The sequence below is a fragment of the Phoxinus phoxinus genome, assembly GCF_949152265.1.
Source record: "Phoxinus phoxinus genome assembly, chromosome: 22".
Lineage (NCBI taxonomy): Eukaryota > Metazoa > Chordata > Actinopteri > Cypriniformes > Leuciscidae > Phoxinus > Phoxinus phoxinus.
The window spans coordinates 5,305,369-5,320,792 of record NC_136897.1 but is presented as its reverse complement, the minus strand read 5'-3'; the positions used below and the strand labels follow the sequence as shown (position 1 = coordinate 5,320,792).

General features: G+C 38.9%; 1 protein-coding gene across 1 annotated transcript in view; it reads left to right on the top strand.

Moving 5' to 3' along the window:
- Window positions 1-2,081: 2,081 nt before the first annotated feature.
- Window positions 2,082-15,424, top strand: part of LOC306990737 (protein FAM107B) — a 38,066-nt gene continuing 24,723 nt past the window's right edge. Inside the window, exon 1 of the mRNA XM_079597958.1 lies at window positions 2,082-2,515. Within this exon, the coding sequence (XP_079454084.1) occupies window positions 2,492-2,515 (24 nt within the window). The 5' untranslated portion in view covers window positions 2,082-2,491. The remainder of the gene's footprint in view (window positions 2,516-15,424) is intronic.

Below are 15,424 nucleotides of genomic sequence, written 5' to 3'. Positions count from 1 at the left end.
GAGTGATAAATTAGCTTGATTTCCGTCCCAAAAGCAGCTTGTATGAATAACTGCAGTACTGTATGTTGCATAGGGAGAGAAAAAAAATGCATTTTGTGTCATTTTCACTGGCAAAGACACAGAGACTCAATGCATGTGCATTTGCTTTTTTCCATGATGCACTTAAAAAAGTACTTTATTTTTTATATTTTTTTTATAAAAAGTTGTGTGTCCGACTTCCCCTAAGGACAAAACAGAAGAGGTCTCCTAACACAAGCACAAGTGGCAAAGCAAAGGCAAGAACAGGATTTTTGTCCTCGTCGGTGATGCAAAGGCATGTTAGAGTCAATTATGGACTGTGTCGCTTTGTAAATGCATCCGAGAAGCAGAAGGGATGCGAGAACAGAGGAGAAAAAAGGGTGACTTTACATCTACTTATCAACATATTGAGAATAATTTTTTTGAGAGTTCAAAAAGATGGAGCTGAAAATCTTTTAAATGAAAGGATACAGACATTAACAGTGAGAAGAGAAATACTTTCTGTTGGAAATCAGGTCTCAGCATTCAAGCAAATGCTAGGTTTGCAAATATTTCTGATGTTTTTTTTTTTAGTTTATATATACACTATTTAGTTGCTTTTACCTCAGTATTCTGTTTGTACTGGTCTGCCTCAAGTAAACATGTTTTTCTCTTAATGTCATAAGGAGTAAAACAGTGTTTCAGAGGTGAAAATAAAATACAAATGACTCTTTAATGAGGCTTTGGAGGTAAATTGGCTCTATGGATGATTGGGTACAGAATGGCGGTGGCAAATATTGTTAATAATGAGTTATGTTTTGTTCAACACACACTCGTGCCATGACCTTTAACATGTCTTAACTTCACTCAGTATTAATCAAATACATTTTTCAGCCATCTTTGAAAAATAAAAGTTAGAATTTATTTTGTGATGAGAATGAATTGCCACCTTTAACAACACCATTTCTTAAGTATGTTATTTAAAGTAGATGGGGGGGGGGGGGGGGGGTTATCCATGTGTATTCATTGCAAATGAATGCAAGTCACAATATGTGGGATTGAAAAAAAGGTGCCATTTTCCTGCTTGCTTCATATTTTCTCAGTGGTCCATAAAAGTGATAATGATAGGTGTGACTTTTTGTATATATGTGTATACTAACTTTTTTTTATACTAACTGGATTTTTTTTTTTTTTTTTTTTTTTCCAGGTTGTATGACCTGTTTGGAAGTTCTTATTTCAATAAATTGAAAACGTTTAATTACACAGATTTTAAAAAATCTGGACATCCCCAGCAGATGGCAGTACTGCTCTGTTTGTTTTTGTAAGATAGATAGATAGATAGATAGATAGATAGATAGATAGATAGATAGATAGATAGATAGATAGATAGATAGATAGATAGATAGATAGATAGATAGATAGATAGATAGATAGATAGATAGATAGACAGACAGACAGACAGACAGACAGACAGACAGACAGACAGACAGACAGACAGACAATTAATTTGTTAGATAAAAGCATCTCATGAGAAAAAAAAAACATGTTTATTCTTCATAGTATTTGTGCAGGATGCCAAAAAGACATAAAGAGATAAATATATGAACATACCACTTGTTTATTAAACTGTTGTCTAAAATCATTATCGCACTTGCAGTGTCAGTCTTGTGTCTAAAATTAAATAGTTAAATTATAAAATTAAGTGGTTAATTGTTTTATTTTTTTATTTCTATTGCATAAAAAAGCAAACAAATCAGCCTTTTAAAATGTATTACGGCACATGACGGACATGAAAATGAAAATAACATAGCTCAAAATAACTCATATAAAATGTTATTTTATCACATTGATGTGATTAGAATGTGATTAGACTGGCTCACTTTCTTGGGTCATGGCTGGATTCCCAAAGTAGAGGACATTGCACATTTCTCCATATGTAAAAACAAAGCAGACCACCAATGCCTTGATAATCCCGACAAAAATCAGAACCCTTCCCTGAATTCTGACAGTTATCCTGAGTCCATCCCACCATGAGCCTTTCCCAAGACTTCCTTCTCTGTCACCACCAATTAGCATAATCTTGGGGCAGTGTATAAATCCTGTAAGGAAAGCGGAGTAACAGGTGCCACGGATGCTCTGCTTTACTCTGACTCGGTTTGATTCCAGTTTGTTTAAAGCTAAGAAACCCAAGATGACAAATTAGCTACCTCAAGTTTACAAGCTGGTCCTTTTTCTCAAGCCAAAGAATGTCGGAGAGACTTAGTCATTATAATCTAACCCAACTAGTCACTTTTGCCAGACTACCCCACGTCTGATCTGCCAGGGAGAGCGAGAGGGTTTTTCTGTCTTCACCCCCTCCCTCCCTTCCTCCTTCCCTCCCTGGTGGAGCCCAAGTGGACACGGATCAAGTCGAGGAGAAGAGTAGAGGAAGGAAATCTCTGAAATCTGGGCCTAACGGACATACAGCAACCTCATCCCACCCCAAAGTCTCAGCATGGGGGCGTCCTATGGCAAAAAAGTAAGTATGTTTTGTCATTTTTGTTAAGCAGTTTGGGTAACTGAGGAACTGGTGAGTGGATGAGACAGGCCATGGCTTGACGGGTCTTAAAAGAGTCTTATGGTTTGTTTACATCCGAATCATCAATTGATGATTGAAACATCTAACTTTTTTCAATGTAACCATTTAATGTGTGAATGAGTGCAGATTTGAACGTTATTTTGTTTGTTATAGTCAACATTCATGATAATGCTTTGATATTTTAAAATTAACCCTTGTTTAAAAAGTCTAAAAGATCATTGGAGTCCAGGACGGTAAATGGTGTTTACTCATTTCCTTGAGTTTCGGATTAACCCAAGAGCCCATTGGTGGTGTTTTGAATGTTTGGGCCATTTCCAGTGAAGTGTTGGAGTAGTAACACTGACAAATATTTGAGCTATGGGGAGGGGTGCATGCTGGGAAGGTGTGGCGACTGAAGTGGACTCGGTGCTGCTTGTGACAGCTGACAGCTGCTGTAGAGAGGGTTACTAGAGGATTAGAGGACACAAGAGCCTCTTCTGATTAAGTCTGAGCCATTTGACTGTACAATCAAGCGTCAGGTTTATTAGGGTGAAGAGTCACCGTCAGAATTAAATACATCTTGATCCATATCACGGATAAGGAACTGTTCTGTATTGGCATGTAGTTAAATGTGTTGTAAAGCAGGTTATTGACCAATCTTCATCCAGAAAAGGGCTGTGTTTCTTAAAAGTAAAGAGTTGATCATATTAGAGACTGGCAATGGTTCTACGGTCTATTTAGTCTTACAATGCTTTTGAGCCCTGGACCATAACTAGTTGTCTGATTGTGAAAACATTACTAGGTGTATTGTGTCTGTGGGTGTGTCAATGGGCTTGTATGTGACCAGGAGTTGATGTTTACTAAAATGTATGTATTCCCCTCACTTTTTTCTTTTTGCTATATGAGAATCACATTAAAAGTAAGTTTATCGTGATATTGATCATTTATTTGTGCTACTTTTCATATGCCTTTTATGTATTGACTTGTTTTTGCCCATAAGTTTTTGTCACTTACTTACTTACTTACACACACACACACACACACACACACACACAAACAAACACACACACACACACACACACACACACATACACACACACACACACACACACACACACACACACACACTCATACTCATACTCATTTACTTACTTACTTACTTACTTACTTACTTACACTCAAACACTCACTCACACTCACTCACAAACTCACTTACTTACTAACACACACACACACACACACACTCATTTACTTACTTACTTACTTACTTACACTCACTCACTTACTTACACTCACACACTCACTTACTTACACTCACTTACTTACTTACTTACTTACTTACTTACACACACACACACACACTCATACTCATACTCATTTACTTACTTACTTACTTACTTACTTACACTCACACACTCACTCACTCACTTACTTACACTCACTCACACACTCACTTACTTACTAACACACACACACACACACACACACACACACACACACACTCATTTACTTACTTACTTACTTACTTACTTACACACACACTCACTCACTCACTCACTCACTTACTTACACTCACTTACTTACGCGCACACACACACACACACACACACACACACATACTCATTTACTTACTTACTTACTTACTTACTTACTTACTTACTTACACTCACTCACACACTCACTCACTTACACTCACTCACAAACTCACTTACTTACTAACACACACACACACACACACACACACACTCATTTATTTACTTACTTACTTACTTACTTACACTCACTCACTTACTTACACTCACACACTCACTCACTTACTTACACTCACTTACTTACTTACTTACTTACTTACTTACACACACACTCATACTCATACTCATTTACTTACTTGCTTACTTACTTACACTCACTCACACACTCACTTACTTACTAACACACACACACACACACACTCATTTACTTACTTACTTACTTACTTACTTACTTACTTACTTACTTACTTACTTACTTACTTACACACACACTCACTCACTCACTCACTCACTCACTTACTTACACTCACTTACTTACGCGCACACACACACACACACACACACACATACTCACTTACTTACTTACTTACTTACTTACTTACTTACTTACTTACTTACTTACTCATTTGCACCATAAACAGCAGTTTTGTACCTACTGTAATAAAATTTTCTTTTACAGTAATTTACAGCACTTGTTTACTTAGTAGAAAGCAGTCACTCAAGACCTTGAGAATATGTGTGGTGAAAAAAAAAGGACCAAGCAAAATTCACTTGCAGGCAGAATATTTAAAGCAATTAAAGTCAAATATAAAGTAATTCAGTCACATTGGGCAAAACGTGTGAAAATAATGTGAAATTTTGTGTAGATAAAAAGCTATGAAGTTACAGTAATGTGTAATTATTTTGTGTATTTAGGATGCATAAAAATGCTAGCTATGAAGTTACCTTATTATAGGGGGTTGGGGAATTGATATGCAGTGTATATAACTTTCATAATAATAAAAATAACAATAAACTGACAAAGAAAGTGTGTTTTAAGAAGTCTATTCTTTAAAAGAAACTCCCAATATTTTCCCCTTCATTCTAGCAGCGGGGCAGAGGTCATGGATTTATGCTGATTTACTTTCAAGACACGCTATCAAAAAGCAGCCAATAATACTCTAGCAGTGACCTTGCAAATTCCTCTCCAAATCCCACATGCAAACTGGAGCCAGACCAATTCAGTATCCCGTAATCACCCGAAATATCGACTCGAGGTTCACAGCCGTCTCATTCTGTTCAACCAGCATGGCGGATCACACAGCCTGTACTTCAAAACGTACAGTATATCTGAAGTAAAGCAAGAATGGTGGCCCCCGGTGAGCAGATTGTTGTTTTGATAGTCCAGCAGTTATTGGAATGTGAGTTGTTCAGTAATGTCTAAGGTGCAGCCGAGAAACCAGTGCTCAGTGAGAGCTGAAAATGTCAGCTTGTCAGAGCTGTAATTTCACCCTCTCTGCCAGCTTCCGGGACTCTTGGCATGAGCTGAATACCTAGACAGGACCTCGCAGTTACAGACCCTCGCATTACAAGACCCCTCTTTCCCTTTTTCAAATAGGCTGTTGAACTGAGGCCTAACTGGAAGAGAGATCATGCAAACATTTGTGATTGTTAAAGTCAATCCTGTAGTCAATCATTTTATCCCTTAAAACTCACCTCAAAATTACATATTTAAACGTTTTATTTTTTTGCCATGCCTTAAAGTAGCTTGAATGTAACTCTACACCCTTGCCTCATTTAGTGTACGTGGTTCTATGAATATGCAAATGAGCCGCGCCTCCACTCGTTGACGATCACACTTCGACCTGATTGGTTACATGGTTATATTATATGTCAGAAACACCAACGATTTCAACGATATTTTGAGATTGTCTTTGGTTCACTGCCGTTTTATTGAGAACATACTCAACAATTGTGTGGACTTATGAATATGCATATGTTTTTTTCTTAAAGCATATTAAAAACACCACATGACATGTAAACAACATTAAAAGCTTGGTTTTCACCACAGGGGGACTTTAGTATAACCTAATGCAGCGTCATGCTCTGTTTTGTTGTGTCTAGTAAACGCAATTGATTTCATTAAAACTTTGTTCTGTTCATCCTGTTACAAGCTTTATTCCACTGGAGCGTGTGTCTCCACTGTGGCATTTCATGCATGGGTGAGATGAGACGCACCTGCACAAAGCTCACTCAATCACGGGTGAATATGGAGGGATTGGGAAACTGGTTGTAATCCAAGCAAATGAAATCTTACGAAAAATAAGTTGGCCTTGCTTTTTGTTGGAGTATAAAAGTATACTTTTTAAGTATACTTTAAGTATAACAGTAAACTGAGTAACCTACACAACTAGTTTACAGCTAAGTTTTTCGTTTGTACTGCAACTATACTACAAGTGAACGTACTGTATAGATAGGCCTACTGATAGTTTTCTTTATAAATCAATATTTTCAAACAATGTAAGTTTACTGTAAAAGACAGTATGTAAAACTATGTGGGAAAAGTATTTAGTAATAGATAATAAACACAACTACAAGCCAAGTATACTTGGAATACTTAACTATAACTTTAAGTATATGTCGATCAAAAGATTGAGAAAACATATTTTTCGCAAGGGTTTTTATTCATAGAAAATCTGTTACCTATTTCATTTTCCAAAACATACAGCATTCAACAACACTCAGCATTCCAGTGCAATGACTTGCTATTAAATTGGAATCATGAAATGTGTGTGGTTTTTTTTTTTAAAGGTTTCCTTCCACCAGAAGAGTGATCTCTGACCCGACTCATGTGTCGGGTCAGAGGTCACACTTCTGCCGGAACTAGACTCGCAGACGTCCGTTACCAGAAGCCAGTGAATATAGTTTATAAAGTTATAAAAATGGATATTTTTCTTTAAAAAATGCATTCCTTCACTTCAGAAGGCTTTTATTATCCCCCTGGAGCCGGTCGTATTACTTTTTGGATGGATGGATGGATGGATGGATGGATGGATGGATGGATGGATGGATGGATGGATCTACTCACTGCATTATAAAGCTTGGAAGAGCAAGGATATTGTTTTATATAACTGTGTTTGGTAATTGTGTCATATACACAAAGGATGGCTTGGGGGTGAGCAAATTAAATTTTTTGGTGAACTATCCCTTTAAAATAAACACTTACATTGGTGTGGATGCATATATAGTTATTGTTTTTGATGTGAATGGGCCTTTATTCTATACTGGACACTGTTTGTATACTGAGCGTTATGCAGTAAACAGCACACTCGGTTCCATTCCCTCTGTTTTGGCATTTTACGTGCTTTGGGTGGAAACTATTTAGGAACAATAAAGCTCAGACTGATCTTGGATGTGCATCTCTGCTCCTAAATTATAATGAGTAACAACAAAGCTGGTCTAGGACCAGGATTAATACGGCTACATCAGCCAACTCCTGAGCAGAGCACTTGCATTCCCCTACTGCTAAATGGGATGTCAAGTTGTGCTAATGCTTCCTGTGCCAGAGACCTACTGAGGAAGATTAGACCAATCAGACAAATCCTTTCTAAATGAACCAACAGTCAAGCTAAAAATAATTACACGCTCTGAGTTTAACTCTGAAAGTACAGGTGTTTATGTAGGCTATATTTATATAAAAGTTATCTGAGACCGCACAAATATCTAATACGTTCAAAAGTTTATTTACGGTTTTATTTAATAAATGGACTAAAGTAGCTTTTGTAAAGGTGCACAAGGTATTTATTTGCCTGTCTGTCTGTCTCCCCCTCGCTGAGTCATCAGTGATGTTGGACTTCTGACATCTAGTGGTGTGGATGAAGCATCACGCAAAGGCAAGGTTTCAGTTACCATTGCCATACAGTGACAGTCGTATTTGTCACTCATGATTACTGTAATTTATTCCACAACTAAAAGTGAGGCTGGTCATGTGATCTCAACATAACAGCCACCATGATGAGGCGACACGCTTTATGTAATACTTTTAGTGGCTACTGATATGACTGGTCTTTGATTCTTAAAGTGCATCTTTAAGTTACACCAGGTTGATTTTATAATGAACTAGTTATAATTAGCCATATAAAGATTATATTATATTATATTATATTATATTCTCCGGTATTATTGTACAACATGCTTTGCTGGAGGACAGCTTATAATCTTTTATGAGAAATTCCCCTAAGGCTGTTTGAAAGTTTTATTTGTTGTGTTAGGCTATTATTCAGCTATACACCAAATATGAGCTTTTATTAATAAAGGAAATCATTAACATTACAGTAGTTTTTTGTTTTAATGTAATGTTAATTGGATCACGTGTGTGTTTTCGCAGTTGTTTGAACATCTGTATTGATTTTGTGATATATATAAAAAAAAGAGGAATACTAAATAGTTAACTGCTGAATTCTGGAGTTTGGCAGCTTCCGGTTGGCTGGCTGATGTCAGACAGTGAATGTGTTGGAGAAAAAGTGGGTCAGATTCAAAGATGTGTCCAGACACCCAGAATGTATAAGAACCCTGGAGACGAGTAACTGAACCTGTCCGAGGTGCACTTCAGCCTCTGCAACAAATGAGTCTCTTAAAGCAGAAACCCCTTTCTCTCTCACTGTCTCTCTCTTTCAGCTTTAGCACAGGTCTCATTTCACTCCATTAAGAGAGAAAAAACACACTGAAATAAGAAACAACGCTTCAATCTGAAGGCTATATTGTGGGTTGCAGGCAGAGATAGAGGTTCATCTGAGACTCTGGAATGTTGAGGTTTCAAATGACTGATCGCGTGTTTCACTTTACATTAGATATTTGTTTCACTAAATTAGACTTGTCAACATGCCCATTAAACTCGGTCAAACAATGGAATTTATACAAAAGTGAAGTGAGGGAAAAGGTTCACCACTCATCATAAAAAACGAAAACAATGTAATCAACTTATGAATAGTGTGGCACACTGTTTAAAATATGAAATATTGTCTTCAATATATAGTTTATGAACATAGTGTTATGAATATAACTTTACATATATGATTTTTAGGACTTTATTGTGATCAAAAACTCTAAAAAGATATATTTGCTAAATCCTAAAAGTTGATTGAGCATCTAAATCTGTACTGATAAAGAGCATGTTTGTCTGCAAGTTAATAATTCCAGTAAAAATCAAATTTCTCTTTCATTATTTTGGTGACCTTAAATATGAATACTAATGTTTTCCTCCCACACAGTTTCCCCCAACACAAAGCAATTGTAGCCTAGAACAAATTGGGTTTCAAATATTGTTTTTATGAAGGATATTTTTCTCATTTGCTGGAAAATAATCACTTATACTATGGGAATCATACATTTGACCCAGTGCATCTGATCAACTGCTGATCAAACCCCATGCTTGTGCATTGCAAGTAAATGAGTAGCCTAAAACTCATTAATTGTCGTTACTGAAATCCCCAGAGCTTTGTAACTGACACGTTGTGAATCATTGAGAGCTTAAAAAGCACAGCTGCATATGGCTGATTTGCCCTTTGGCGTATGAAACTAAATATATGTGTTGTACAAAAATATTTCATGACGTTTGACGCAGTTCATGTTTTATTTATAACCTTTTTCACTGCATTTACATGTATCGGTTTGGGGCATGACGTAGGCTGTGTGGATATGTACTGATAGTATATATTCCCCACTAGGTGGCACAATCGCTCCAAATGTTAAAATGCCTTTAAGTATTACGTATCAGCATATGACATTTAAAACTGTGGTTTAATATAAAACAATTATGAGTAACAACATAAGGCAAATATCTTACAACTAAAAAAAATACAACTTTTTTTAGCAGATTTTGTTTTACATTTAGCATTATGTTCATAGAAATTAAAGTTAGGCCTATATGATTATTTAAAACATAGTATAATATAGATCTAACTGTTCTGGATACTGGCTAGTCAGTGCAATTTTTTCTTCTTCTTTAATGTTAAATCAATTTAATGTTTATCCAACTGCAACCCTACATAGGACAGTTGGTTTGGAGGATGGATAGATGAGTGTTCATTCATTTATTTTATTTAATTTTAATTAATTGATTTGTTTGTTTGTTTTTGCTGGAAGGGATCAATTTAAAGATGTGAATTCTATAAAGATTTAAAATGGTTTACAGTCCAACATCTCCAAATTCACCCATTTTTAGGCAGTCACAAAATAATACTGAAAAAAAAAAAAAAAAAAGTTGACCTCACTAATTCAAAAAGTCTGTTGTTGGACTGCTAATACAGTACAGATATTTACTCTAAGATGAGCCGTATTTGAGGTTGTGATGAATGAAAGTCTCACATTACAGTTAAAAAGACCCCAAACTCTTGTCCGTTTACTGTAGTAGCTGGACAAGCCTTAAAAAAAATGTTGTTGATTTATATTGTTGAAAAATGCCTGCTTGGGGACATTACGGGTTGGTTTGCACAAGGACAAGTGTATGCTAGTTATATATGTGTTGACTACACACATGTACAGCTGTTTATAGAGTGGCTCCAAGCAGCCAAAGATTTATCACCGTTTCCACTTACTTTCATCTCAACGGGAAACGGGAAGATGGATTCTGATCTGGTGTAGTTTACCAGGTCTTCGCTCCCATTAAAACACATAATGACCATTAGGGGAATGGAAAATGTTTAACTGCGTAAGGAAAGAAGCCTTTAGGGGTCTCTAATGTCTGTTTCATTGCAACATTTAGATTCATATTCATATTCAGGCCCATGCAGGCAGCAGATCCGGACCATGGGAATCTGCAGATCGGTGTCACGTCACAAACAGAATGATAAACGAATAAACATTTTTTTATCGTACATGAAATCATTCCTTATCAGTGTTTGTCTGTGTGCCGCAGCGGGTCCCAGCAGAAGACTGGAGCGTTGATCCGTGCCCATGTTCTCCAGTAGGTCCCGTGGATAATTAGCAGGCTGTCTCTCCCCTCCGTGGCCTCCGCTAATTGTTTGTGTCGTCTAGGAAACCTGAGAACCCTCAGCTTGAAACCAGAGCAGCAAAGCAGGGCCAAAATCTATTAAAAACACCCTTTTTGTTTGTGGCTTATGCGTGAGGATGCAATATCACTTTGCAGTATATGGGTACAGAGACAGGTTCTGAACAGCGTAAATAAAACATGAGAGATCAGAACGGGCCACAAGCAGAAAGGTCAAGCGATCACTTCGGCCAGTAACTGGACACTACAGGTGAGGCGCTGTGGCATCCAGCCCATCTTGGAGGACAATGGTGCATTCTGGAGGAGGTCACGCTTGGCTCTCCTCAAGGTTTAGTGATGCCAGATTGCTTTGGCTGTGGCCTATATTCTGTCCCTTGTGATAGACGAGAGGACAACTTTGATTTCAGAGAGGTTGGTGTTCTTTTCTACATTAGGTTACAACATCATACTGCACTAGTAAACCACTGTAAAAAATTATTGTGAATTTAACCCCTTATATTGGCATAGGCCCGCCTTGGAAAAGCGATCCACTACGGTAAGGACAACCGTATTGCCACTGGACTCCGGTAATCCCGACACAAAGTCCAGCGCAATGTGGGACCAGGAATGGGATGGAACGGGGAGAGGTTGGAGCAAACCAGCGGGTACAGAATTAGAGGACTTGTTTTGAGCACAGGCCGAGCAAGCAACTACAAAACCACGGACATCCCCCCCTATGCCCGGCCACCAGAAACGCTGGCGGATGGAAGCCAACATTCTCCTCACTCCTGGGTGGCAGACCAGCCTGGACGAGTGGCCCCACTCCAGAACCCCTCGGCCGAACCGACTCCGGAATGAACAGCAGACCCGCCGGGACCCTCTCTGGTACATCTACCCCCGACTGGGCCTGCCTGACGCGTCTCTCGATGTCCCAGGTGACAGACCCCACCACACGACCTGGAGGAAGGATGGTGTCTGGCGGGGTTGTGTCCTCCGGGACAGGAAACTGACAAGAGAGCGCGTCAGGCTTGACGTTTTTGGAACCCGGCCGTTAAGACAGGGTCAAATTAAAGCGACCGAAGAAAAGTGCCCAGCGAGCCTGCCTGGAATTCAACCGTTTGGCGGTTTGGATATAGGCTACTCCAAATTCCGGTGATCGGTCCAAACCAGAAAAGGCTCCGCCGCACCCTCCAACCAGTGGCGCCACTCCCCCAAAGCCAGCCGCACTGCCAACAGCTCACGATTGCCGATGACGTAGTTCCGTTCTGTGGGAGACAATCGGTGAGAGAATGCACAAGGGTGCAATTTGTTGTCAAGGGAAGATCGCTGGGAAAGAACTGCTCCGACACCTATCTCTGACGCATCAACCTCCACAACGAACTGCCGGGAAGGGTCTGGAGTAATTAATATAGGTGCGGATGAAAACCTCTTCTTGAGTTCATCAAAGGCCGCCTGAGCGGACGAGGACCAGCAAAACGGTGTCTTTGTGGAGGGTAATGCAGTCAGAGGGGCCGCCACCTGGCCAAAATTATGGATAAACCACCTGTAGAAATTAGCAAACCCGATAAAACTCTGTAGTGATTTTCGGTTGCCAGGTGTGGGCCAGGAGACGGCTCTTACCTTAGCGAGATCCACGCGAATCCCTTCCACCGAGACGATGTGTCCCAAGAACGGAACAGCAAACAGTTGGTTCTCCAGCAGGCGCTACAGCACCCGTCTGACGTGCTGAATGTGTACCTGGAGTGAACGAGAAAATATCAAGATGTTATCCAGATAGGGGTTTAAATACACAAGATAACAAGGGCTGGAACAAGGAACAGGTGAAAATGATTGGTAGCTATGGAGATTAATGAGGGTAACTATGGAAACAAACCAGGGACTAATGCTGCCTTCACATGCTATCAGAATAATCGTAGTTTCCTAGTTATTTCCTAGACCTCTCAAGTCAAAATTTGAATGCGATGAGCTCGTAATCACGACTTCAGAAGAGGAAAGTAAGAAGTTTCCGATACCACTTGAAGGCAGCTTAAGGAAACCAGGCAAACACAGGAACTATGAGAAAAGGAACTACATATTAAGAGTCCTAAGACACAAAACAAGGAAACACGAAACAGGAATCGTAACATATACAATGTTAAAGGTATAGCGGAGGATCTTCCCTAATTTTAGAAGACCCGCCCTCTCCAATTTTTTTAAAAATGCACATGCGCAACACTCTATTTGCTCCCGAGAGGGAACGCTTACATTAAAGGACAAGTTCGGTATTTTACACTTAAAGCCCTGTTTACAGATCGTATCTGATGAAATAGAACGGTTAAGATTAAAATTTGGACACATGCTCCTGTCCCGAGAATTTTAGTTTTATTTAGCGTTTGTGGACCTATTTTGCCAAACGCGTCACACCCAGATTCTTCCGTTGAGAGCTTGAATAATAGACACCAGTTGGTGGCGATAATGCACCTTTGCCGATTGCAAGCAAACCGCTGGCATTTCATTTAATACACAGAAGAAGCAGAAGAAGAAGCGGCGGAGGAATATCGTACCTCACACAGCACATTCAATACAAGTCAATGGAGTTGGACAAACACTACGATAAAACCTGTTGGAAAGCATCTTTTTCAGCGTTTTTTTTTGGGACCGTATCAGTGAACACCCCTGACCACTCGGTGAGTTTCACGTCTTTGTAAACGAAAGTTTAATGTGTTTTAGGAAGGAATCTGCCAGTGCACATAGACAACCATTGTGGGGGTGGGGGGGGAAAGCTAAATAAAACTAAAATTCTCGGGACAGGAGCATGTGTCCAAATTTTAATCTTAACCGTTATATTTCATCAGATACGATCTGTAATCAGGGCTTTAAGTGTAAAATACCGAACTTGTCCTTTAACTTTTACTAGCAGTGATTTTAAATGGATTTCTCCAAATAGCATGACAAACTTTACCTGTCTAGTAGAATCTTCGCGACTGCGGCATCAGTGGGAAGCCCAACCTGTGCTTTTAGCGCACGCCAGCGTGTGAAATATTCACCCAAAATCACTCTGGGCTGCGTTTCCCAAAAGCATCGTAAGCCTAAGTTGATCGTAAAAACGATCGTACGACTGATCTTAATATTATGGTCTGTTTCCCAAAAGCATCGTAGCTTAAGTAGCACTTGAAAATCTTCGCAGAACTACGAGTGCTCTGGAGTAATCGTACATCCCCAAGTGCATCGTAAGAAGACAGATTTATAAGGACACCTGCAGGACAACCGGCAGATTACACTTTTATCTAGATTTAACACACTGCAATAATGTTTTGATTGTACTTTATTGTACACTTTATTATACTAGTTTTTTTGTTTACATGAATTTATAAATTAAATAATTAAAAAGGGAAGAAAAATATAGAAATACACACCTAAATTAAATGAATTAACAAAAAAATATATAAAAGAAGTAATGTGGAAAATATGCTTCAAAGACTGGGCAAAATAGGGATGAATTCAAAAAAATCTGTTAATGACGTGCACGAAAACCAGCCATGTAGGCTATTGGCGATTTCTTGGTTGGCCTTGTGGTCCCATGCCATCTTAGTCGTCGTCCTCCTCTTCCACCTCCTCCACCTCTTCATCTTCCTCCCTGTTAAGTAAGGGCACTCTTTAATGTAATCTTTTTGAAAGGTATCTTTTTTTTTGTTGCCATTTTGTCAGTGCCTCCGCCTGTAGGTGCTTTATATAGACTTGATTGTCTTGATTGCTAATCCACTACAGATGACGATTTCAGCACTTCGCAAATGGACAGCGACTCTTAAGTTGCACGTAGAGCGCGTTCTCGCGCGTTCATGTTAAGTGCATTTTTGGGAAACGCGCGTGGAATTGCCGCGAGCGTTCGTAACCTTGCACGTAGAAAGCGCTCTTAAGAGCTAAGATACATCGTTATCGGGAAACCCGGCCCTGGTCTTGTTTCTATATTCTGCGGCCTTTCTCTTCTTATCATACACTTCGTATACATTTTTTCTCTTTCGACCCTCAGCCATTTTCAAAGGAATGGCTGAAACCGTAACTCATCATCACACATAATACACCAGAAAGCGAAAACTACATAGGGACGAGCACGTACGACGGCCTTACGTAAACATATCACCAGAATGATTGACACTTAGGTGGACCAATAGTATAGGCTACCCACCCGGAAAAAGAAAATCCTCCGCTATACCTTTAATATACCTAAATATGCTTTTTACCCTTTAAAATAGCCACCATTATACAAGTGGCAACTTAAAACTAAACAACATAAAATGACACGCAAAACACAACATAATTTCCAGTGTGATACTGACAACAAAAATTAGAAGAAAAAAACTAATTTTTACAAAACATAATTTTCTGTTCTAT